We start from the raw sequence: 25,571 nt of genomic DNA on the forward strand, positions 1-25,571 counted from the left end.
AGCAGGCCTGTCATTCTGCCTTAACAACGTACACTAATAATCGATCGGAGTTTTTCACAATCATTAGCAAAGGCTTCGTCTCTTTTATTAGTTATGAGAGCACCTCTACTTTGTACGTTTATTTTTAAAAAAAATCATCACACGGACAACAGCTGTGGTGTCGCTCTGAAAATCCCGGCGTTGTTTTTTAACCCATAAAAACAACAACGTGCCTTCAGAAAAGTACATCTAATATTCCGGATAATCGGAAATGTTAAACAAAACAAACCCACACTTCCTTACACACGTACAGCAGCGTTTCTGAGTTGTTATAATACACAAATGCCCCCTATTTACTTCTGCATCGGTGATAGGCTGTAAATACGGATCCGGGCGGCAAAATATTTATGACATTTTTAGGCAGCTTTGTCAAAACAAAGCATCCATGAAGCAATTAACAAGCCCTTTACAAGACTGATGGCGACACTTTCAATCTTGCACTTGCGGCGGTTAGAATAGAAATCGTTCTCAGATGTGAAATTCCTCTAAATAAACTTTACAAATGAGGGTTAAAGAATAGCATCTTAAGCAATTTAACCTTTAACACTCTTCTCGGAAATACACACTCCGTGTGAGAAGAATTGTTTGAAACGCACTACGAGAGCAGGAGACGACAGACTAGAAAATAACGCGCTAGACGGGTTTGCGTTCCTGCGTTCGCTGGGCGAAGGCGCAACAGTCCGATCTTAATCACGTCCATAAACAAATAGAGGTCACTTCATTTTTAAGCGCCTACAGTCTGAAGTTCGGGTCGGATGCGCTGTAAAGACACGCCGCACACCGAACACCAACCCACTGAAAGTCACTCTGCTCTGGACCGGAACCAACCGGGCCCGCCTCTGATTAATCGCCCTGCTTGTGTGTGAACGAAACTAAGGGTAACAAAAATAGAAAGCACTCCCTGATAAATGTGTTTAAAAGTCATTCCACACACAAAAATTGGTTACGTGATTGATAAACTGCAAATTAGCAATCCTTCCATAAAGACGACTTCGGAAAAACTACACCCGCGGAACACGCAGGTCTTGCCTTAAACGCGTAAACAAAAGTGGCAATACGCTGCTTTTCTTTTTTTTTTAATCAGTGAATCTGATTAACGCTGGGAAGCTTCTCCGGTCTCTGACGGCGGAGGGTGAAGGTTTGTTTTCCGCCGAGTCCTGGTGCCACCGGAAGTAGCCAGAGCACAGGACAGCAGCCCCCCTCGACCCCCCTCCCCCCGCAGGTCTGCGGCTGACCAATGACCAATGGAGAGCTCTGCTCCCTGCTCTGGGGTCAGAGGGACCCCCCGGGTTCAGCGGGGGTCACACAGAGGGTCGGGGGCAGGGCTCCGTGCCCCCCAGGACAGATGGAGGGGCAGGAGAGGCCTTCAGCAGGGCAGACTTCAAATACAGGAATGGCTCATTCGCCTCCTTCCTCACGGTTCGGATCCAGCCTTGGTGCTGGGGGCCTGGAGTCCTGAGCACTCAGAGAGAGCCGCCACGAGGGGCACCTGCAAGCGCCTGGGCCTCGTTTCTCAACGCCCCTCTGAAGATCTAAACCATCTGCACTGTCACCTGACTGCTGACTGCTGGAGCCGGTACTGGTACTGGTACTGGGGGTGGGTGGGGGCGGCTGGCTTCTCTCTGCCTGTTGCAGGTTTTTCTGGAGGGGGGTGTGGGTCATCTCAGGTTGTACAGGGGGGACTGGGACCCTTCGAGGACAGAGCTGGAGAGAACCCCACTAATAAAAGTCCATCACACATCATGACAGAAACACTCAGCCATCACACTGCGTTTATCCCATTGATCCCCGATAAAAAAAAAAACATAGATCGCCAAAACATCTGGAGTGGCAGCAGGCCCTGAAATCCTCATTCCACCACTGCTTGGGAATAAGAACGCGGATTTGCACGGTCAGGTTTTAATCCTCCAGAATCCCGCTCTACGATCCCAGATTCTGAGACTCCCAGCTTGGAATAAGGAGCTGTGGAGGGAGCTGGGGGGGATTAATAGCAGGACAGCCACCACTGTGCCCCTTCTCTCCGGAACCGGAGGAGGAAGCGCCGTTCCAGCCGGGTAAGTCCGGAGCGCTGAGACGCCCCTCGTGCCGAGCTGCTGCCATGGCACAGCACACAAGCCAGCTCCCCGACAGGCACAGATCCGGCCGCCCCAGCTACCCGGCAGGCTGCAGATAAGAGATGGGCAGTTGGCAGGGGCCAGCTGCGGGGGAGGGCTGGAGCCTGCGCCGGGCCCCCCCTGTAGGGGTCGCTGTGGGGTATGGCACAGCGCTGCAGGAGGGCAGAGGGCCCCCTCTGAAAGGCACAGGGGGCCGTCCGTGCCCAAGCGCCAGGAGTCCTGCTCTGGCTTCGGTGCCAAGCAGGCCGTATATCCATACAGGACAAATACCGTCAGGAGCGAGTCGATCAACACAGCTCACGCTCGACTGCACAGAGGCAGACACGCTGCAGCAAGGTTTCCGTCTGATGGAAGCGCTGACTTGGCGGCTCGGGACCCAACAGGCACAGAGGGGAGAAACGAGTTCAACCCCAGCAGCGCCCGGGAACCAGCCGCGGCGTCTGGGGCACAGACACGCAGCGCCTGCGCGGCAAGGGAGGAAAGACACAGGAGTCGAACCCGGAATCTGGAAGCCCTCTGCCCAACGGTGACCGGTCGCAGCCGGCGACTCCGGATTCCTAAATTCCAGGCTGTGCCGGACTGCATCCGATCGTCCACCAGTGGCCAATTCCGGACCAGTGGCGTCTCGGATCAAAACCATTCACAAAGCTGAGCAGCTCGGAACGAAATGCCTTGGACTGGGCGCCATGTTCTCTTCAAGCCCTTCATTTAGCCAGTCGACAGCCCAAAACCCGAGACGAGCTGGGTTTGCCCAGCCGGTTCACTGCTGCACAACCGCACAGGCCAGGAGAAAAACCTGGAGAGCAAGTGTGCAGCAGAGAGAGAGAGAAAGGGAGAGAGACAGCCCGGAACAGCTCAAACTGCACTGAGGAAAAAGCCCACCTCCTGGCACCAATTTCAGTTCAATAGGCCTGTGGTAATCCACTTACCCATTTATAACAGACCATTGACCAATGAAATTTGCACCCGGCTGCCAAAGACTAAGTGACAATAAAAAGATGTCCCTTTGCAATTCCAAACACAGGCCTGTCAGATGTGACTGGGGGAAGAGCAAGGAACTCTGGGATCGCAGCTAAATCACGGGCCGGCGTGTTGGATCCCCCGACTCCTGCAAGGGGAGCGCTGCGCTGCTCTTCGGGCCTGAAGGCTGCTTGTGAAAAGACCGACGCCACGCTCTGTGCAGCTGGGCAGCACGCTTGTGCTTGTGCAACCATCTCGAGCACAGAGGTCTAAAGCAGCGAGCCTTACGGGTGAACTTGAGAGCCAAACACCCCGATCGGACTCCTACTACAGGCAAGACAGCTTGCCACAACGCCCTCCCGTGTCCAACAGACTGCCACTTCACCAGCGGGATGCTTGGATCTCCTCTAAAGCCGTTCTGAAAACGGTGATCCCACCAAAGGAACGCGTTGGGATGTGCACTGCAACACAGTCCACCACAAATAAGAGAACAAAATGAACAAATAGGATTGCAAAAATAAAAGTGGGCGCTGGACACCCCAGAGATCGTATTTTTTCCCCACCACCACATGTCTGAATCACCACAAATCAAAGTGAATCAGCCTCAGTTCTGTTGGCAGGGAGAATCAGAACCAGGCAGGCAGGTCACTGGGATCATTGACACCACAGCTCAGCCAACTAGCAGACAAACACTGCGATTCTCAGTTAGATGTTCGTTCTGGCTTGAGTGAACTGAAAAGTGAGAAAAACATGAGGGGTCATACATTCTTTCTTCAAATACTTAATAGATTTTTGCGAGTTTGGGGTTAAATTGTAGAATAACACACCACAGGAGTGCAGCTGACATTTGGGGTCACGGTGCCACCAGCCTCTTCAATTTCCAGAAGATCACGTTATTTTTAATCGCCACTGATGTCGGTCCACTGAAAACCCAGCTCTCTCGGGCAAAGCCCTTTCCTTCAGGATGAAGCCGAGTGTATTCTCACCGCGCGACAGGGTCTTTAGACTCAGTGCAGCCCAAGATGAAAAATTACTCTTTCCACTGAATACTGGTAATTCGCATATGCACACCTAAAATTAGAGTGCAAAAAAAAACGTGATTCTTAAACAAAACGAGGCAGTGGTTTATAATTATTTAACACCAATATCCTCTGAAACGAACTCAACGTACTGATCACAATTGTAAAACCCCCAGCCAGGAAATAAGCATTAGCAACAAACAGCCCCAACGCGAGTGAAACGTTATGTGATAGCCCAATTAAAACCCTTCTTTAAAATGCCATCAACTGCCAGCCTCTTAAAACTGTTAAAAATGTTTTGGGGTTCTAATCATTTCATTTGATACTTGACACATTAAGTGTCGGGGAAGCGTTGATTAAAACAGAATGCGTAGCACTGTCCTCAGGAGTGATGAGAACACCTGGTTTAATTAATCGGAAAGGACTGATCGGCGGTCAAGGGAAGACAGTGACGTTTGAGTTATTTTTTTGCGGCCGTGTCTAATTCTCCGCGAGGTCGTGGAACCAGCCTGAACGCAACACGGAGGTGTTTCGGGTCGCGTTGTGCCTTACGAAATCGCATTTCCTTTATTACCGTTCATATTTATTTCCCTAAAAAAATAACGAAACAGCCCCTGTAGCAGTTTGCACACCGGTAACTGTGTATCCACTCGTTAATTAACAGCAATGCACCTTGTAAAAGACGTGCAAATGTACTAATGTAGATGTCGTTTACGAACGGGGTTAGATTTTAAGGAAACGCGACGGCAGAAAAGTGTTTTTTTTTTAAACAGAATAAATTATTTTCCGTAACTTCATCACATGCTGCATCTTCTTTGCGTGAGGCTGAGACTGGAGACAAAAAATCTCAACCTGTGCTTGCGAGAGAGAGACCAGCAACACGGTCTCCCCACTTCTGTGAAACTACTGTACAGTATGGGACCACTGCGAGTGTCCGAGTGAAACAGGACGAGATTCACCTACAGGGGGTTAAAACAACCAGCAGGTACTTTAAGTGAAGTGGTGCAGATTTTGCACTGAGAAGTAATTTGCTTCTCGGATGTGCAAATCAGGAAAAGTGATTCTTCCCCCTAGTTAATTGCTCCTCATGTGCTTTCCCTAGGAAAAGCACATCCTCACAAAGGTCTTAAGAAGAAAACAGATCTTTCAGCTCACCGCTTTCTCGTACGTCTCTAATAAAACAGGAATAAACTTCTCCAGAGCTTAAACTGCGAGTGTCCAGCGCAGGTGATGATCAAAGCCCGGGACTATTTTCCAATTAAATGCGCACACTCCAAAAAAAAAAAAATCCCCTTACCAGTCAGCACTGAGAAACATTCTCAGGTGATTTTAAAACAACGTTAAACTTTTCAATACTAGCTACCTTTTCTCACTAGGGTCCTAATACTGCCTGTTATAATGGTTACAGGGCTCAGAAAAGCTTAGGTTACCACGTATTATGAGCAGTTATATAGCAATTACGACCTTTTTTTTTTAATTAGAGCAAATGCACCAGTTTCATCTACACCCACCGTTCAGTAAGAAACGCACACGAATCACGACCCGGGGAAAAAGTTCAGCAAAGGGAACGACCAGAATCACTCTTCGTAAAATTTAAAGACACAATCACAAATCAAGACAAACCGTCACTAATCGTGAAAGTGCTGCCCGGGTCTGTCTTAATACCGTGTCGCCTTCGACAGCCTAGCAACAATAACTCCAATAATAACGACTGGAGATATTAAACCATTGAATTTCACACTACCCGCCAAGCTCAGCCGTGAAATCTCATTGGTCATGCCGCTACTCGTGAGAGATTTTTTTTCTTATTTTCTCCATTAAAAAAAAAGGGGGCTCTTACCTTTAACAGAACGCGGTTTGGCCTGCTTTCGTCTAGACATGTCCCTCTTAAATGTCGTCTTCTCTTCTGCTATCACTTGCCGCTCTTAACGAAATAAAATCATATAGACGGGTTGTTGAGTTTCCCCCCCACACACACACACACTTTGCCTGTTGCAATGCGGCAACTTCAGTCTCAGCTTAGACACAGTCCGGTGGCACTTAAAAAAAAAAGAGGAAAAAAAAACGAAGGTTGCCGACGGAGAAAAAAAAAACCCGCGATGCCCCCTTTCCTGATTTCTCTCCCAAGTTCTTCGCAGCTGTTGTAGATCAACCTGTAGAATTCGCCGGATAACTTGTCGTTTTGCGAGAGCGCTCACGGTATCGTTCTTTTGTTCCCCGCAAGAGCTCCGGAGGGGGAGACCGACGGCTCGCTGGCGGCGGCGGCGGAGCAAATCCTCCGAGCGAGCCCGAGTTTTCGGCAGCGGGTGCCAAATGCGAGGCAGACGGGATCACACCTGATCGTCCGTGGCGGAGAAAAAAAAAAATATTGGCGAGACGTTTCAATAATCAGATTGCCTTAATGAGGCGGAGATGCGATTTAATTTGAACAAGCTCGCTGGTAATTCTTCTCCTTTTTTTTTTTTCGCCTTCTTTCGGTTTTTTATTATTATGATGTGGTCGTCATTCACTAGCCTGCCTCCAAGATTGTTTCCCCGGTGCAGTTATCGGAACTATATTATCTTTTTTTTTTTTTCAGCCCGAGTACGGGTTTCTTTTGGACAGCCTTCCTCCGTGCGTTATTTCACAGAAGGTGGTACTGGCATCGGCATTTCGCACCGCATTTGTTTCTTGGGTTTTCGGTTTTTCCCCTCTTTTTTTCCTCTTTTTTTAATTCCTTTAAAAAATGTTTGCGATCGCTAGCCTCTCTCTCCCTTTTTCTTTGTCCTGACTCTCGTCTTCCCTCCTCCTCCCGATCCTACTGCTGGCTGGGCTGCAGTGCAGACACACATAATAAAGCCAGGCTTGGCTGGAAATGTAGCCGAGTCCCAGCAGGAGGATGTGAGAGTAGGGTCCCGGCGGGGGAGCGCTCTGATCCCGCAGGGAGCTCCGCACAGCCTGGGTTGAGCAGACACAGAGAGAGCCAACAGCACCAAACCATGGACAGCCATGGAAATTACAGCCTGACTCGAAACACAGATCGGGGCCAAAACATGGAGCTTCTACAGAGCACAACAGCGCCGAGGAAAAAGACGGACTGGATTCGACCCCGGCTTTTCTGCCCCTCTCCTGCCTCCTCCGTTTCGCACCTCGACAGCGAGCGACAGCAGCGCTTCGTGCTACACTGTCGGTAGTAGGGCCACTTCGGACATCCTCGGCTAAAAACAAGAAAACCCCGCTTGAACTGAATGTCACTTCCTCGCGTCCATCTCCAGGTGCGCCTTACATTTCAAATCGCTCTGCTCGTCTGCCCTGACTTTTGGAAGTTGGCTGCGCGTAGTTGGAAATGGGAAAACAAAAGTTTAAACCTCCCTGGTTTTGTTAGCGCGTACGGGATGGCTCTTATGAAATGTGGAATTCATTTTGCCTCTGATTATCGCTGGCTCGCGTGGTGCTTTTATTAATATTAATTAAGTGGGAGATTTTAGGACGCTGGACAAACCCATAGTACCGGGCGAGTCTCGGGGAGGGGAACGTGGTTTTGTGTTTTGAAAGTATTTTTGTGTTTTGGAAAGGGGGCGGAGGGGATTTTCCTCTTTTTGACCAGAAGTAAACAGTATTAACCCCTGCTTCGCCGCGCCTGCCGTAGGAGAGAGATGATGGCTCGGGGATGTTTTGTTTTTGCAGACATTAATTAATCATGCCAGCCTCTCGATCTGATTTGTAATTACACATTTCCTGCGTTTCTGGCGCTTGGCTTGCGCGTGTCGTGTCAGTTTATTTGTAGACTTTTGAGCTACTGCTAATACTTAAATACGAATTTATATACGCGCCTTTTAATGGTAAAATAAAGCGATTCTCTTGTGATTTTAGGATATGATTCTCATCGATTTGTTACGCTCAGGAACTTTTGATATTCAGGTCGCTGCAGGAAAATATTGCACTAACAGTACAGACGCCATAGTGAAGGATATTTATCATTTTGCGGTTGTATTCAATATTTAACGCGATTTCCTTGTCCAATACCATTACAGATGTCTTGAAAACTACTTAATTTTAAATGTTATTGCATAACAGAAAGATTATAAAAGGTGCAGACTGGAACACTCCCCCGATTTGAACACAAATCAAATTTTACATCATGTTTTTAGACTTTTTTTCAAATGCGCCAATAATCGGGCTGAAAAGAACACGGTTCAAACTTCTTTAACCCTTTAAATTCCTAATCCGTTTTAATATATAGGTAAAAATTACTGCGATAACGCCAAACGTCGATTGCAGAAGAACTCAAATAAAATCGCGTATTCACTTGTGTCCACTTGACAGAAAAACAAGTTCGTGTTCCGCTGTGCTACTTGCAACACGACGTAGTTCTGTTCCAACTAATCTCACGCACTGTGCACGTCTGTCGTTTTAAAACATTGTGGCGTCTCGGCTGTTCCGGCGCCGGCACAGTTAAGTCAGAGGGCTCCCTGTTGTCGAGGGGATCAGCGGGGTTACCAGCAGATTGAGCTGCGCCCCCTGCGGGGAGACAGCGCAGCCTTTAAAATGACCCCCCGCCGGCCGGCGCTGCACTCGGCGCGTCTGAACTCCGGGCCCTCGAGTGACCTCTCACCTGGAGGCCTTTCAAGTCGCCGCTCTCGCTCCCCCGGGTGAGGAGCGGAGGGGTGACCGTTCTCTCGGATTGCATATTTTATGCATAAAGGAAGAATTTACCCATGCAGAAATAGTTCGAAAGCCAAGGACAGGACCCTAATAAACGTGGAAACACACGGTAAAAACCGTCGCTCGCCCAAGAACAAGAGAATTGGAGATGCCGATTAAATTATTTTCACTGAAGGCATTAGACCCCAAAATATAATTTCATTGTGCCTGAAAACGGAAAGTCTATACTGATCCTCTAAACCATATTTCCCGAGTTATTTCTGTAACTAATGTAGTTGAATGGTTACCTGTCAGGTACAATTGTACCAATGATAACCTTTAATTCCACTGAAATGTTAAGCCTTGAATATGTGTCTAAGCACCACTCCACTCGGTCCGGTAACGCAGGATTACCATATTGGAGCATTCGGAGAGAAGACACCAGTAGGGGTGATGATATCTGTACCTTTTAAGGAGGAAAATCCAGGATGTTTTAAGTTATTTTGACAGTTCCCCCTGGAAGGAGAATTGCAGACCAAGAGGAGGACATGTCTGGGGCTCCAGACTCATGGTGACCCTACACTACGCCTCATGCAAGGATCTGCGCCTGTGACTGGAAGGTTGCCGGTTCAAATCCCGTGACTGGCAGAGGAATCCTACTCCGTTGGGCCCCTGAGCAAGGCCCTTCACCCCAACTGCTCCAGGGACGCTGTATAAATGGCTGACCCTGCACTCTGACCCCCAGCTTCTCTCTCTCTATCTGTGTGTCTCATGGAGAGCAAGCTGGGGTATGTGAAAAGACAAATTCTTAATACAAGAAATTGCATATGGCTAATAAACTGATCTTATTATCTTATCTTATTATTAATAATAATGGGACAATGAAGTCAAAATTGCTCTTTTTGCTGTAGACTCAAGCATTTCTTATTTGAGGTGAAAAGATGAATATTAAGCAAAAGTACAGAATGTCAACTTTTCTTTCCTTTTATTACTTTTATGTAATATGGATTTGTGTAAAAGGAACCCTCATAACTATTAGGACAAATTAACATAAGTAATTTAAAGAAGTATAAGTATTTTGTTGCAAATCCTTTACACCCAATAATTGCATCAAGCCGGCAACCCACTGGCATCACCAAACTCTTGGTCTGTTCTTTTGAGATGCTTTGCTTGAAAATGCTGTATCCACTTTCAGTTGCTGTTTGACTACTGACGTCAGTCTCCTTTTCAGCAAGAGAAATGCATGCTTCACTAGATTAAAATCAGGAGATCGACTTGGTCAGTCTAAGACTTTCCACTCTTTTTCCTCCTTGGAGGTGTTGGCAGTGTGTTTTGGGTCAGTCTTGTTGCATGATGAGGTGCTGGCCAATATGTCTGGAGCCATTCTTGTACGTAGACAGACAAGGTGTTTCTGTGCACTTCTGAAGTCAGTCTGCTGAACTATTAACCAGCTCCAGAGGTGCATGCCTAAGCCTTGACATTACCTCCACCAAGTTCACAGATCAAATCAAAGTTTATTTATCAAATGCACAACAATACGGCGTGCAGCAGTAGTTGTTGGCAATGAAATGTCTTTGATGAAGTGGCGCTTTGGATCATCTGCAGTTTTTCCTTTTTTCACCTCGTCATTACTTTGGTAGAGGTTTGTCTTTGTCCCATCTGACCAGAACTCTTTGTTCCAGAGAGCTTTGTGTAGCTATTAAAATTCTGCCGGCAAGGTCTTCTGTGAGCAGTAGATTGTGATACCACCACCCCTGCTCTGCGGAGGTTGGTGGTGATTTCAGTGACAGTCGTGTTGGAGTTTTTCCTTCATTCACAGCTCCGATCGTTTTTCTATCAACAACCGCTGTCGTTCTCTTCAGGCGACCTGGTTGCTGCCAGTGGCCAAATACACAGTTGTCTTTCTTTTTCAAGATGTTCCAAACTGTTGGTTTTGCTGTGCGCAATTTCCGTGCTATGTTTCTGATTGAATTCTTTTTATTCAGCATCCAAATCGCTTGCTTTTCATTCACAGACAGGTCTCTAGTCTTTATGTTGGTTTAGGTCTACTGACTCGAAAGGGAAGAGCAAGAGTTAACCCCAGCACTGCATACTCACAGCTCTTTTATTTGTGCACAATCAGTGTAACAGGAAACACCTGGCCAGTAAGAAATACCTGGTAGATAATTGTCCCAATACTTAGGCTCATATGAAATGTGGGGATTGAACATAAAAAATGCTATTATTTTAAAACAGTACAACATATAAGCACAGAAATACCCCAGAATCTAAAGGTGACATTCCCTGCTTTTGCCACATATTAATCTTTTCATCTCAAATCTGAATTGCTTGAGCATAGAGCAAAAATAGCAATTTTGACATCACCGTCCTAATACTTATGGAGGGCACTGTATGTCGCAACATTTGCAATTGAACATCTCAGAAAACGTTCAATTCTGCCTCCTGAATATTTTTCCAAGGCAATTAAACATGGTTTTGCTCTCAACAGAGCTCCTCAGTGTGGTATAGCTGTACCTTGGGTGTTGAATTTGGCTTGAAGTGAGAAACGCTATTTACAGTTAGGGTGTGTAAGAGCCTCAGCATTTACCCAGTTTTGTTATAATTAATTAATTAAAAAGCTGATCCAAGTGCTCCGTCTTGCTCAGGGGTTTGACAGCATCCTAGCACTCCATCTGGGACTTGAACCCGCAACCCTCCAGTTATAGGTCGTGAGCCCTGACCACTACTGCCCCTGTAACACAAGAGTTTTGAGCCCTGTTGAGAAACCGTTTTAAATGTGACCCGTTTATTTTAGTCCTTTATTTATCAAACACGTTGAAACTGATCAATTGAGAACAGCTTCTGGTTCACAGTAACCGTACGAGTGCAGAGCAGACTGTTCTGGCTGGCCGTTTCCCAAGCTGGTTGTCCTGTAAGCAGCAGCAGTGTGTCTTTACCCTGGAAGGGGTGGGACACAGTACAGGATGCTCAGTGGCTGTAATTATTTAGGAAGGCACTGCGCTTGATTTTCTCATGCACACGCTACTGTGCAAATGACATTTGAAAGCACGTTTTAGTGCTCTCCCCGATTGAGCAAGTGTTGTATTGGAATTATCTTGCCTTTAGCCGTTTGCTCCTCTTCTGGTTAGCTGAACTGTTGTCATCAGCACAAAGTCCCCCCTCTAAAGACAGTGTTACATCTCATTGGTTTTGCCCTAGATAAGCTATTTTTACAACAAATAATCAGACTTAACCGATTTAAATACTGTAAAGCCGACACCTTCTTCATGAAAAAATGCATTTAATTGGAATTGTAAATTGTTTAAGCTCACATTTGTCAAAATAAATCAAGGGGCAAATAAGGGGATGGTGTTATCATTTCTTAATTATCATAGTGATAATAAATAGCACCAGTTTATTTTGTGTTATGGATTATGTCTAACCCACCAAAAGTTGAACAGTATATATTAAATGGCCAGTTTATCACTGCTGGAACTGGGCAGAGGACTGCAGCTGATCAAGGTCAGTTTCCATTACAGTTACTCGCTCCGAGAAGTCATTAACTCCACCTTGGGTTGAGTCTTCGTGTGAAAGTGAGGATGTTAATTATTATGCAATTGAAAACGGATTGCTCTGCAGCGCCCCAGGGCACCCGCAGTAGCAAGTGACCACACCACTCTGCCTGCCTACAGTAGAGGGGTGGGAGTTAAAAAGACATGGCGAGCTGGGCTCCATCGCAGGAGCTGAAAGACTTGGGGGATCAGAGCTCTGCATCCTGCACACCTTCTGAAAATAAAAGATGAAGCCACAAATGGCTGAGCTTTCTGCTCTGACAAATAAAATTGGACGGAGAGTGAAGCCCCCAGTTCAGTATTTAAAGCAATCAGTCTAATACATGAGCAGCTTTTGTTCAGGGGCTCAATCTCCATAATGAAGGGACTGGTTTTTGCAGAGCGAGAAGGTCTGAAAGGAAAAAGAAATTGCATTTAAAAGGAGTGCTGGCGCTCTAGTGAAACGATTTCTGATGAGCAGCAACAATGCACTAACTCCCATACCATTATCTCCCTGCAGGGTACTTTTTATAATTTCTACCATCCGTAATAAAAAGAGGTACATTAAACGGGCATTAGTGCCAGCAATTTGTTTTATTCTCAACAGAAAGAGAAATGTTATCTGTAGCAGACAAACTTAACCTAATTAAAACTCATTGTGTTTCAGGGCTTTCAGATTAGCCCCGTGTTTCATCGAGGTAGAATGACAGGGTTGAAGCGTTAAAAAAAAAAAAAAAGGAAAGAAACAAGAAAAAAAAAACTTTCTCTGTGCCTATTCCTCCCGTCTCAAACACGGAGGGTTGGAGGCTGGCAGGACAGCTCTTGCTGTAGCATCTCCAGAGCAGAGCTCCATTCCAGCACGCACCTCCACCTAGACACAGAGCCACACTGCCAGACTTTTCCTCTGCTAACTATCTGCACACAAGTGTTAATTGTTGCGGTAGCACATCTCATGATCAAGACCATAATTATCAACATGTACAGTTGTTGTAAGTTGTTACTTAACACTACATCATCAGTTAGGCCTGAAACAAATTGCATTTAACCCCAAACAGAGAAAATGTGAAATGCTGCAGAGATAAAAATAACACAGACCATTAAAGAATCTTCACAGACTTTGTATTACTTTGTGGTAGTAAGTAATGCTGGGGCCTTTATCCGAATATACCTCTGCAACACTCAGCCTGTGAGGGACAGGTGAGGGAGTGGCATCATCCTGGGCTCCAGGTATATCGAGGGTTATTCAGTTTGATGGGCTAACATTGTAACGCAAACAAATTGTCCATTTTTGCAAATTGCAGGATAAAGATGGGACAGAATTTCATCGAGGCCATTGCTCAATGTCTCAAGTGAGTATTAGAAACTGTGATTTGAAAAATGAAGCTAACAAACTAATCTTTTAATTTAATAAATTCAAGCAAAACACTTGTTCACAGAATACTTGTTTTAAAGGTAGCTTATTTTCCAACAGGTGTGTAAAACATTGTTACGCAATGTATGCATACACACATTTCTACAGCAGGAAGAATAGCATTTTCTGCCAGACCAGTGACTCCTACATCTATGATACTTCATCAGGGCAGTACCAGACAAAATGGGGTGGAAAATCTGACCAGAATCAGTTTGCTCCCCCCCCCCCAAATCAGATCCTCCTGCTCTACTCTGTATTTTGTACTTTTTTTCCTCCTACGAAGTCCCAATCAGTCTTCCACAGTTCGCTAAATGAAGCGGAAACAGTCCTTCATTACTCTCCAGCTTGATGAATTCTTCACAGCTGCAGATGAATTCAGCACCATGCCATCATGCACCAGCAACGTAAACAGCTGTAAAGAAAATGCACTTGCCACCTACAGCACTGAGCATCAGGGCCGAGAAAAAAAAATGAGAGACGCTTGTGTAGGTGAAACTGCAGGGAATCAACTTCAACACACTTAACTTCTAAGAGGTCACATTACTCCACTGATATAATTCCTCATTCCAAGACAATTCATACCTGTTCACTTTCCTCTACCAAACTAACCATAAGGAATAAGCCTCATGTTTTTCCATATCCCAGGAGCTAAACTCGGCCCTTCAGCTGTTTACTATCAGGATGTTCTTCAATACGGAAAACATTACGCAATGCACAACCCATGCAGGCAGCACAAAAAATGCAAAGACCCATGCAATCCGAGTTTTAGAATACCACTTACAGTAACATCCATCCACTGATAAAGAAAAGCAAAATCTCTGAAGCTATTCACAAAGATCTTTATTGACCCATGGTTAAATAAGTTTGTCTCTTAAACTTAAGTTACTCTTCTACCATTTGATAAAACGCATGAAATTAGGTTCTCGTTTGGAATTGTTTTTTATCATGAGTTAATAAAAGGGGAATACAAAAACAATCTTTACGCAGAGGAATGCACCAGTGGGTTCGTATTCTACACTGCAAAAGGGATTATGTCATTTTTATTTGCATGTCATGTCAGCAAAAAGCAATTCTAATGAATAGTAAATCTAGTAGAGCAATCCCATGACACTGCACATGAATCCTTCAGCAAGCTGTAAAGATTTTAATATCCTTTAAACGACAAAGATTGGTATATAATACATTTTTGGGAGGAAAAAGCAATATTCTAGTTTTGTTTTGCGTTTATAAAAACAATCTTCAAGAGACACAAAAACAAGATTTGAAGGCCGAAGAGACAAGTGTGAATTCGAGTTCAAGAACTACAGGTATGTCTCCAATATTCAGATTTCTGTTGCATTGTTTTTTTGTAACAATAGAAAAATATTTAGAAAGTCTGGATAACTGTTTTTTAATACAATTAGTTACATGAATTATTTCATGCATAATACTTTTGATAAAAATAGCCAAATTAGCCATAACATCAAAATACTGTACCATTTTTAGGACTATGCAAATACAGTCTAAATATACACACAGTATATCTGACATGATTAAAGGTGGAAAATAAAGATGTGAATACTAGGCTAAATAAACAGTAGAAATTAAGAAACAAAGCAGTCTCAGTTTGCACCTCACCATAAGGAAGAGACGCAGTCATTCCAAAACTCGTCTCTGAGTCACTAGCGCCACCTTGTGGGAATATTGTGTAGGCTACGATTTAGTTCAACTCTTCAAAACAAATTTGGACAGAGGAATTGGGACAACATACTCCACCCATCTTTCCATTTAAAGGTGTTATTTTAAAAAATAAATTAAAAATTGAGTAGTAATGTATGGAATCAAACATTTATTTAGCTCAGACAAAGTATTTTTAGACCACATGCTGGTAATATGCTTGATGGTATAAAGCCTAGCCTATAGTTTATAGCCAGGCTACAGAAGCGCACTGCAATGGCACACGACATTTCAACATATTAGCAACTTACAGTGTTATACTAAGCTGGGAATGATGTGTTTTTTCAAAAAAGCAAAATTAAGTAAATATGATTAAAAAAATAAAAAACAGCACTTATATAGAAATATAAAGGTGGTCTTGGATAGTCACCTAAAGGTGAGCTTCATAATAATGTGTATCGAGGCAGTGTGCAAGACCTGCAGTCCTGAATCACAGTTAGTCACTGTTACAGAATGCATATCTGTCCTGCACACTCCTGAAACAGGATCGGACAGAAAGGACAAGGGACATACTGAAATTAACCAACAAAAAAAACCCAATACAAATGGATTTTCCTACTTTCAAAACATTTTAAATGTTCAAATGAGGTACCTGAAAGACAAGTCACCTAAAGCTGTCAAAACAATACCTAAATTGTCTCCTAGCAGGAAGCTGATAAGATGTACTGTTAGTACAGTGAATGTGAAAGGTGCAACTACTAAAACTAAGCTTTACACACCCTGGCCTGGCCTTAATAACACCAATATGCCATAAAAGAACACCACTGCTGCAGAAGTCAAATCAGAAATGAGCTTGGCACATTTTATGGATTTAATACAATAAACAAAACCGAACAGTACTCCTACCAGTGCTCCCAGTGTCATGGCTAATTTAAACACTGCTACACCTGCTGAGCTACTGTTGTCAATTTACAAAACCTAAAAATATGTCTCCTATTTTCAGAATACAACAGCACCAGGTATTCTGTGTAAACACAACAAATTAAAGCACAGGGCCTTATCTACCTTACTGGCTGTACAAGAGCATTTCAAGACACTCTAGACATGAGCAGGCTAGGGGCTGAACGTGCCCCATGAATGTGCCATTTTCATCTACAGGGGAGTGAAAAAAGAATCAGGGAGCTCTCAGGACCCGTGGGAGTGTCCCTGGACCAATCTAACAGTTCAAAAGGGATTTGAGCAGCGGCACACTGAAATTTCAATCTTGCATCCATGTCACAGACAATAGATTTAGCAAATTTTCTTTTCCTTTTTCCATTTAGGGCTTTTCCCTTAGCAATGGATACAGGATGCAATGAGGAATCCTTCTCCGTCGGTGCTCTACTCTGTGGTCCAAACTGGAATTGGGCCTTTGTTTCCTCATGCAGCTCTTCAGACAGAGAGACAGGTGGGGTGTTCCAGACACAAACGGTTTATAAAGGCAGGAGAGAGCAAGACGCACAGGCTGTCCCAGTCTTAAACAGAACACTGAAGAAGGTTGGCAAGTGGTCAGTTCAGAGCAGGGTGCTCTCCGCCTTCAGAAGCCTCCTGGCATCAGTTAGCGCCTTGGCATGTTTGGTCTCGATGGGCCCCCTGATTAAAAGAGCAATGCACACCATTAGTTAGAAACAATCATTTTCAAAGCATGTAAATTCCTCAACTGGTCTTGCAGGATCCCTACTATTATAGTAATAGGTCGCACAGAGAAAATTCTACAAATATCTGTACATGGACATTTTGCACACGAGGCCATGCTAGCCAAGCAGCAATGGACATAAACAACAAACAGAACAATGCAGTTATACCTACTGTATACACACACAAAGGAAGGAATGCACCAAACTATTTTGGCCCAGTGCGTCGAAGATAAGAGCCAAGGGGGATTCCAAGAGAGGCTGACAAGCGAGAGTTATTTTGTGGGAAAGACGGGTTGGGTAGAAAGAGGCACTGGCCTGGGATGGGCAGCAGACCTGGCTTGTCTCCCATTAAGAGGCGTTTCTGGGGCGGCAGTGGTGCGCCATGTGGGGGCCCCTGGCGCCCTTGCATGGACAGCAGTGGGGGAGGCTTTGTTTTGGGGTAGGGACCTGCTGAAACAAACAAAAGCACAGTCATATCAGATCACGGAGGCTGGTTTTGAACCTGAAGATATAAGGTGCTAACACCTCAAGTGGTTTAAATAGAAGGAAAATCACCCCTCTACGGTTTTAACTGGGCTAGCAAAAAAGACAATTCAATGCATTAGATCACATTTCTGTAAGGGATTAGTCTGGTTGGGTTATGGAAAGACACATTAAGTTTTGAATCTAGAATCTAGTGTTAACTTCAGCAGCACAAGATCATATATTTACAGGTTTTGACTCACTGTTTTAAAGCTTTTAATAATTGCAGTAGAACATCAGCCCTCTACAAGGAAAAGCTGCACAGAAAAGCTGCAATTTGAGTCATGCTGAAGCAGGCACAGTGCTGAACCCCCTTTTAGATATCCTAGGGCAATTATACTACTACTTATAATATGACTACTCATAAAATGGATATCAGTCAGATCGGCTAAATCATTCAGGCAATGCTCTGTAACGAGATGCAATAAACCAGACTTTGTGCATGGAAAGTACAGCACCAGTCGGTGCGTTTGTGAAGGATGAAGGGTAAAGGAAACCACATTTCTGCTGATTGGCACTCCTAGAACTACATTTCTACAGGAAGTACAGAAATCTAACACCGCGGAGCTGACAGTCACCTGGTGTGGGCAGGAGAGGTGCTTGCTTTCCCTGAGGGTGCCCAGGGTGTTCCAGCAGAGGAGGACGTCCCGGCGTGGGCAGCAGAGGGGGCGGCTTACTCAACCCGCTGGGCAGGAGCTTCCTCATCCCAAGGTAAGAGCTGCTGTCCGTCTCTGGAGGAGGTCCTGCAGAGCGACAGCGAGAGCAGCCTCCTTTACTCGCGTGAGGAGGACAGTCGGACAGCCTGCGCTGGGTCTGTGCAGAGATCTCTGCCCACTCCTCCCCAGAGCGCACCGGGCTCCTACCCTGCAGCTCCTCCTGCCGGCTCCGGATGTACTCGGCCAGGGTGCTCAGCTCCTCGCCGTACAGGTGCTTGCCCTCGCCCAGCAGGAAGAGCAGGTGCCGCGTGCTCAGCGGAACGGCGTGCTTGTCGCACTTCTCCCTCTCCAGGTAGTCGTCGGCCAGGTCGGCCGCCTTCACCGCAATCTCCTCCCTCTCCTTCTCCTGCCGCTCCGCGTGCACGCGCCCGAACTCCGCCGTCACGAATTCCATGGCGCGGTCCGACGGCATGTTGCGGTGAACTGCAGGGGCAACGCAGGCGGGGGGAAAGCAGGGTTACAGCAGTCTCAGAAACAACAGGCAGCGGCCGCAGCTTCAGAAGAGCAGTTGAAAAGAAGGTCTACGCTAGGCCTTTCTGATCCGGCAAGATGGCCTGCCTGGGAGCCCCATATGGATACTGGGACATTACCTCTTTTCTCCCATTTGAACTGTACGCTGAGGTACAAGAGCATTTCTACGGAAATATGGTTCGCTTAGTGTTCGGGTGACAGAGATCAACAAGGGCACAGCAGAAGGATCACTTCATACTGGCGAAAGAAGCTACGTCACACTGGGCAGCTTACGCACTGCTTCCGATGTGAAGTGGGAAACATGGTTTAAAGCCGATGACAGTCTGAATGTTTCTCACAATTGTTGACATCTCACGTGCTGCAAAATGCATGCCTGCAGCAAACGTAAAATTATTTTATTCCAAGCACAACTTTTTACACTTTTTGATTGGTTTATGTAATCCAATGGAACAGGCAAGTTTGATAGTTTAGGCATGTTTAATATTAGTCATCCTTAGTTGATTTTTACATAATTTAACATGAGGTTGGACAAAATGTTTTCTTTTTCAAGGTGCATAATAGTAATTGTTTGAGGGTGTGTTGTATTGGTGTGTTAATATTTAGGACCAGGTATTGTGATACTATAAAAATTAATTTTGCACATGTGATCCTCCCTCTCATTAACAAGATTAATATTCAGCTCATGGTTCAAAAACCAGAATTGTTTCTACATTTTACAGTAGTCCTACAACCAGAAAGTAAATCCTAACTCATAACTATGATAACATAACCATGCACTTAAGTACTACATCCTGCTAAATTCAATGTTACACAATTTAAAAGACAAAACATAATCTGATTAAAACTGGAATTTAAGGTTTAGAATGTGAATGAAAAAACCATGATGCAAGTCAAAACTAGGAACAGCCATTGTCAGCTTGAACACTAATCATTCCTGAACCCTAACGTGGGTGACATTTATGGGTCTAATCTCTGTAAACACTCCATGTTATTAAGTATCAGTGGCCTAAATAACTACATATGTCTATTTTATAGCATACCAATGAATGTGTATTGTCTAATGATGTAAGTGTAATGTAACACAACTGCACTCCTTTTCCACATTGATCTGTTATTTTGCAGTGTTTTGTTTAATATAGTTAAATCTGTTAAGCCTTAGGATGAGTGATATGAATGAAGCAGAACTGTTTTTTTTTCTTTTTTTTGCAAGTGCTTCTTTATAACGAAAAACATGGTCAAGCTAATTTAAAATCATTTGAGAACTAATTTTGTTCTTGATTTATGTGTATCTTAATGTTATGGCCAGTTAAAGCTATCGGGAACCCCTGACAGTGCAGATAAGGGACCTTTTTATGCATTTTTTTGTCAGTGTTTTAACTTTAAGATGTTTTTTCGGGTCGGGAGTGTGAACTGTTAACTTACTTTTGAGAGACTCATAAAAAATGATTACGGTGCAAGAGGAAAGAGCTACGTTTGTCTGCTCGATGAGAATACAAAATGCGGAACCGTCACTGCGGACGTCTTGCAGGGCGCGGGTGAGCCCCGATTCAGACTGCAGGTAAATCATTTCCACCACAAGGCCGCGGTCCTGCAAACAGTGGCCTATCGATTTTGCATAATCCCTTTAAAAAGAAGGAGAGAGCTGGTTATTTATTTCGCACAGAGGAAACAGTGACATTGTTGGTCATTGGAGCTCGTCTGCTCCTCAGCTGGCGTACAAAGACCACAATTAGCAACCCGAGTTGTGTGCCGACGCTTATTTTCAAAACCTGCCCTCCAGTCTAAAACACTCATCTGCACCAGCTGCATCTTTGCCATTACGGCGCCACTGGGTCACCATTTCAGTTGGTTGGCCTGTGAGCAGGACCCTAGTTATAACGCGCTACTTTTAGAGGATTCAGGATTGTGGTTTCTGAGTGCAGAAGTGCATTTTAACAAAAAGGTCACCACAGCGCCTCCTATCCCAAGGTTTTATTTCTGCAGTAGCCAACAGATTAAATCCTGAAAGCGCCTGATTAAGACACAATCAGCTCTCATCTTCATTGACGAGGAACGAGACTTTTCAAGATGAAAGACACCAAGTGGGATTTTTCTGAATGTGCCAAAAAACTGAAGCTGATTTTATAAAGCAGAAATAAAAAGGTTTACTCGCATCACCTCCTAATTACTATTTTAAGCCTTTCTTTATCTCATCACTTTCTTATTGTTTTGCAATTTTTATTGAGGTTGTGTCTTCTGGCGTGTGGAGATGGATATTTTGAATTTCACAACATTTAGGAGGAGAGAAAAGGACTACTGAATATTGGACACTGCAGCCATCACACCTTTAAGTGGGCAGTTGACATGAGAACAGAATTGATCAAGTCTTAACTCACTCCCATTTTCATTTAAAAATGATATGAACTGTGAGAGCAAAGTTATGATGAATAATTAATAATATTTATGATGAATGAAAAGACGTTTTAAAGCTTTGGATATTTGAAATTTCAAGCTTGTGTTGCGCAACCTTTCAGTGCTGAGACTAATATATTACTGCATTAAGAGTACTAACAAAACAAGGACACGAGAGGCTTGAAGTCATGTTTTTCCGTTTTTAACAGTCTTATGCAGGTCAATGGTGAGGAGGTTTTATGTGAAGCTAACGGTTTAAATATTGACTCTGAATGCATGGAGTTTGTTTTTTAGATTTCACAGATTAAAGGAAGCGTCCTTTTGCAGCTCATTAAAAATTGGGTTCTCTTCCAAGTGCAAAAAGTCATACTGGTCAGCAGCAATAAACTACCGATGGAGTGAACTGCAGGGAGGAGGAGGGACGGCAATGGATTATCAGGAGTGCAGACATGACAGGAGGTTAAACACACTTTCACAGTTGAACATTAGAACATACACATTTGTAAAAGACAGGCTCTAGTGGAAATAAAACCATCCCGTAGTCAGGTTTTAAAAATATTTCTCTTTTAGTGAACACACAGTGGTTGCTAGTGTATACCTTAGACTCCTTAAGCACAGTTTTTTTGGGGGGTACATTGCACAGGAAGCAGAGTATGTATCAGTGGTTCTGTGAAAAATGTAAACTACAAAAAAAATCATCATCAGCTCACAGTGTCTTGGGGAGGCCACAGTGATCAAGTTCAATCTGCCGGCTGAATTTTGGTGGGCTCCAACCCTTTCCAATGCCAGAGACGACTCCGTTTTCTAAAGGGTCTCCAATTAGTGGCTGGAGATAAGGGTCCCCTTTACAGAATATGACTGGAATTGGCTTCATTAAATATCTGAGAGCTCGCCCCTATTGAAAACCAGAAGAAGCCACAGAGCACCTCCAGAGGGGCCACTCCGGGCCGAGCCTTTACTCACGTTTGCTGCTTCGTGACGGACAGGACCACGCAGTCTGCAGGCCGCTGCTTGTCGTACTCCTCCTGGATCTGCTTGTAGAACTGCTGATACAAGGAGCTGCGCTTGTCAGCCTGGGTGTAATTCTTGGAAGCTGTACAACATCCCGAGGACAAAAAAAAAAAACACAGGAACGGTCTAAGCTGGGGCAGGAAAGTGTTAAGAACTTTGCCTTCACACATGTAGGCACACATGCAGTGGGGAGAAAGGCATTCTCTGCCAGCGCTTTACTCCCTAGCCCCAAGGAAATAGCTAGCATGCAACACAGGAACACATGCAGAAAATAGGCACATTCTCTCAATGAGCTACTCTTAAATCTAGTTTAAATATTAAAGCATGTGCATCACTGTTTTTGGTCCCCTACCTCTTAGTTTTCCTTATATCCACACTGTGCACCATGTAACCCGAATCTTCAGAGCTGCAGGTTTGAACAAAACGTCATGCACTCGCACTCATCACAGCTACCTGCCCAGTGCTCATAAAACTGGAAGCCGAGTGACAGCTTTCTGGGGGAGGGATGCCGCAGCCCAGCCATCACTCTTCTCCTGCCTGTCTGGAGGTGCGGGTCTTACCGTTCTGGGAATACTGATATCTTTCATAAGAGTCTTCGGTCGCGGACGAATAGTCGTGCTGTTGCTCCAGCAGTTCTTCAAAGCTATAGATTTTTTTAAGACAAAAATTCAAATATACATCAGCATCACTACGTAGTCTTCACAAAAAAAAAGGTTACGAATGAGAGGAGGTCATTTTGGCCCATCTGTCAAAACTTTAAAGACTCTCCCATAAGACCTGCAGGACTGTCCCTTTTCAGGACAATAGGCAGCAGACGTTGGGCTACAGGATGTCTCTTACCTTTGCATGTCCTCATACTCCTCACCATAGCCTTCCTTCCTCTCCTTTCTCACTGGGTATGGGGTCTGCCTGAATGGCCTGTAGGGCTTGATGCTACTGAAATGTATAAAAAGGAAAAACAAAATCACAAGTTGGTCCCTCCAGCACCTCTATATTAATTTAATTTGATATTAAGTCGTGTGCAGCAAACACACTTAAACATCTAACCCAGGGATCTCTAAACCGAGTCCAGGAACTCCCCAAAACAGTTATTCATATAGGTCACCCTAAATACTAAACCTAGGCATTTTATGCAAAGATTAAAATCACTTGTTTAATCAGATGATCAAGTAAGTAAATGTTTCAATGAAGGGGACTCTTGTCATTGAAGGCTGAATGATGGTTTCTGTTCCAAATGATTGCTAAACTACTTAAACACACCACCTGTTTATGTGACCATAGTTACGTTTCAGGGCTTTATGAATTGATGATTTCAAGGGTATCTATAAATCCTGCTGGACTGGGGTTCTCTAGCCTCAGGGCTGGAGACCCCTGGCATAACCATGTTTAGTACGACACCCACTCTCCTACCAAGACAGAACAAACTAAGAGATTCAGCAAGACTACTTTCTACCCTGTGAAAAATGAGAAACTATGCAAACAAATGGAATAGCATTACAGTGTGATTTGCAAACTGTGGGCAAGACACATAAACCTTAGCAATGTCTTAGTGTTGAATGTTTCTTGTCCAAAAGATAACTCGCTCATTTTTAAAGGGTGGGGGAAGATCACACCAAAGATCTCACGTTTACTCACCCCGAGGTGCCGGTGGAAAACTCTATCACAAAACCAACTTATTTTAATTTTTCCAAAGCAAGAGGTATCACATTATCGCTGCAGTTAACCTGTATGCATACCGCCCTATGGGAGACTGTCCTCTCTAAGACGAAGAGGACATTACAGCCCTTTAGAAACCCAAAACTGAAAGGGGTGCACAGGACCCCACAGTGACTCTGCACTACACAGCAGCCACAGACACCAAAGACAGAAAGCCCCGTCTTACTTTAGGAGGAAAGGAATCCTTCCTGGTCCATTCCGGCTCCTGAAATCGAAAAGACATAACTGATTGCAGTGTTAACTCTAGCTATTGCCCGACAGAACTGACAGCGGTTTTTGTAATGGATTTAACCTTCAGAGCCACACTTGGAAGCCAATTGTTCTCGTTACACGTTTACACCCGCACCACGGCACAGGTCAGAATAAGCATCAAAGAAATAATCAGTTCTTGAAAAATGAGAAACCCTGACAGAGCTTATCAACTAACTATTGTTTAAAGATATTTCTTACCCTCCATTGGGCACGGGCTTGGGCATCCGGCCTCGCGTAACCTTCACCCATGAAGACATTGCGGCAGCCTTCAATCGGAAAGGTACTGCCGACACCGCTTATCCTTACCTAGAACAGGTTATACTCTGTTACAAATCCCCCCCGGCGTCAGACTCCCCATCCAGTGCGAACACGCTTCACGTATTTCAGGAGTTCTAAAAATACAGCGGTTAAGAGCCTGCTAACCCTTTTAAAACCCCACTTGCAAGAAACGGGAACAAACACAGACGCCAAGGAACCCTACTGAGCAAGGGTGCAGCCATGTCCCCAGTTTCTCACTGTTCCCAGCAGCTATGTCAATAAACACAATGGACCCAGGAGGTTGTAAACCTCCGCTTTTCACTGCAGAAGTAACACACTCAAGATTTCATTTATTCCCCCACCTAACACCCCTTCACACTACACCTGACGAAGAACGGTGAAACCGCAAATGATGAACTTTTCCTGTCTCAGAACAGGTTTAGAACACATTTCAGAGACTGCAAAGCAATTGAGTATTTTGCTCCTGTTTGTATCAATACAGCAACCTTATCAGCAGGCCTGTGCGGTGCAGAGAGTGGATGGATTTCTTCTCTAAACTCAAACTAATTTTATTTGACAATTCAAATCCTGTCGGCTGTTTCAAAGAAGGGAAAGAAGAAAATATGCAGGTTTACAAAATAGGAAGAGAAACGGCAGGCAGTCTTACCACTACTGTTCACTACAGCAGCGCAGCACGTCGGCTTCGGCAAGAGACACCCCGCAGCGAGAGGTGGGGGATTAATGTCGCAGCGCCCCCTGGCGGCACCGCCACGACCCAGCAGCCCAGCTTCCGTTAAACAGCGCTGGGAAGGGGAGAAGGAAGGAGAGGGTGTCATGTTATTTTTTTCTTTCATGAACAGTGTTTGTCTTGGCAAATGTTGTGGGAAATGTTGAGGAACGCTTTGAGACCAAATATACGCAATGTTAAGATTATCTTTTCTTCTGCATCTCCGACGAGCTCCCCCGACCGGAACTCACCGTATCCCACAATTCTCCGCGCGATTGACGTTAAACACTCATGTGAAACCGACTTGAGTTGTCTTTTCCCACACAACTCCCCAAAGCAAGGGTATTGTGGTCAGAAATTTCCCTCAGTTCGATATATTCTTTTTATTTGTTTTACCGCTGTTGCATCCTCTCAGCGGAAACGGCCCTCAGCCCACGGTTACGTACAGACTAGCGCTCCATGGCCAAACGCATTTAAAC

At 44.7% G+C, this 25,571-nt stretch overlaps 2 protein-coding genes and 1 long non-coding RNA gene across 7 annotated transcripts in view; 1 reads left to right on the plus strand and 2 right to left on the minus strand.

The window, feature by feature from the left end:
* The window catches only part of znf423 (zinc finger protein 423), a 129,720-nt gene extending 122,621 nt beyond the window's left edge, over positions 1-7,099 (minus strand). The window contains exon 1 of one of the 2 annotated variants that reach the window (XM_015368463.2): positions 5,973-7,099. In XM_015368463.2, the coding sequence (XP_015223949.2) occupies positions 5,973-6,012 (40 nt within the window). In that variant the 5' untranslated portion in view covers positions 6,013-7,099. The remainder of the gene's footprint in view (positions 1-5,972) is intronic. The other variant, XM_015368464.2, reaches the window with a different exon arrangement.
* A 210-nt stretch (positions 7,100-7,309) lies between these two features.
* Positions 7,310-16,760, plus strand: LOC107080044 (uncharacterized). Its single transcript, XR_001480942.2, has 3 exons — positions 7,310-7,386; positions 13,587-13,634; positions 16,675-16,760. It is a non-coding gene; the product is annotated as an uncharacterized lncRNA (long non-coding RNA).
* On the minus strand, positions 15,510-25,559 carry LOC102687520 (nuclear receptor coactivator 5). 4 transcript variants are annotated; one of them, XM_015368469.2, is made up of 12 exons: positions 25,344-25,559; positions 25,033-25,168; positions 24,306-24,413; positions 24,022-24,060; positions 22,980-23,072; positions 22,700-22,782; positions 22,092-22,221; positions 20,160-20,359; positions 18,414-18,689; positions 18,129-18,293; positions 17,344-17,478; positions 15,510-16,984 (listed from the first exon to the last, which is right to left on the minus strand). In XM_015368469.2, the coding sequence occupies exons 3-12, from the start codon at positions 24,362-24,364 to the stop codon at positions 16,950-16,952; spliced, it is 1,215 nt and encodes a 404-aa protein (XP_015223955.1). In that variant the 5' UTR covers positions 24,365-24,413; positions 25,033-25,168; positions 25,344-25,559; the 3' UTR covers positions 15,510-16,949. The 4 variants fall into 4 exon arrangements, with proteins under 4 accessions (XP_015223955.1, XP_015223954.1, XP_015223956.1 ...); XM_015368468.2 differs by having other exon boundaries at positions 17,344-17,475; positions 22,980-23,075; positions 25,344-25,558; XM_015368470.2 differs by having other exon boundaries at positions 17,362-17,478; positions 22,980-23,075; positions 25,344-25,558.
* Between the last annotated feature and the right edge of the window lie 12 nt (positions 25,560-25,571).

This window comes from Lepisosteus oculatus, chromosome 20 (genome assembly GCF_040954835.1).
Source record: "Lepisosteus oculatus isolate fLepOcu1 chromosome 20, fLepOcu1.hap2, whole genome shotgun sequence".
Taxonomy (NCBI): domain Eukaryota; kingdom Metazoa; phylum Chordata; class Actinopteri; order Semionotiformes; family Lepisosteidae; genus Lepisosteus; species Lepisosteus oculatus.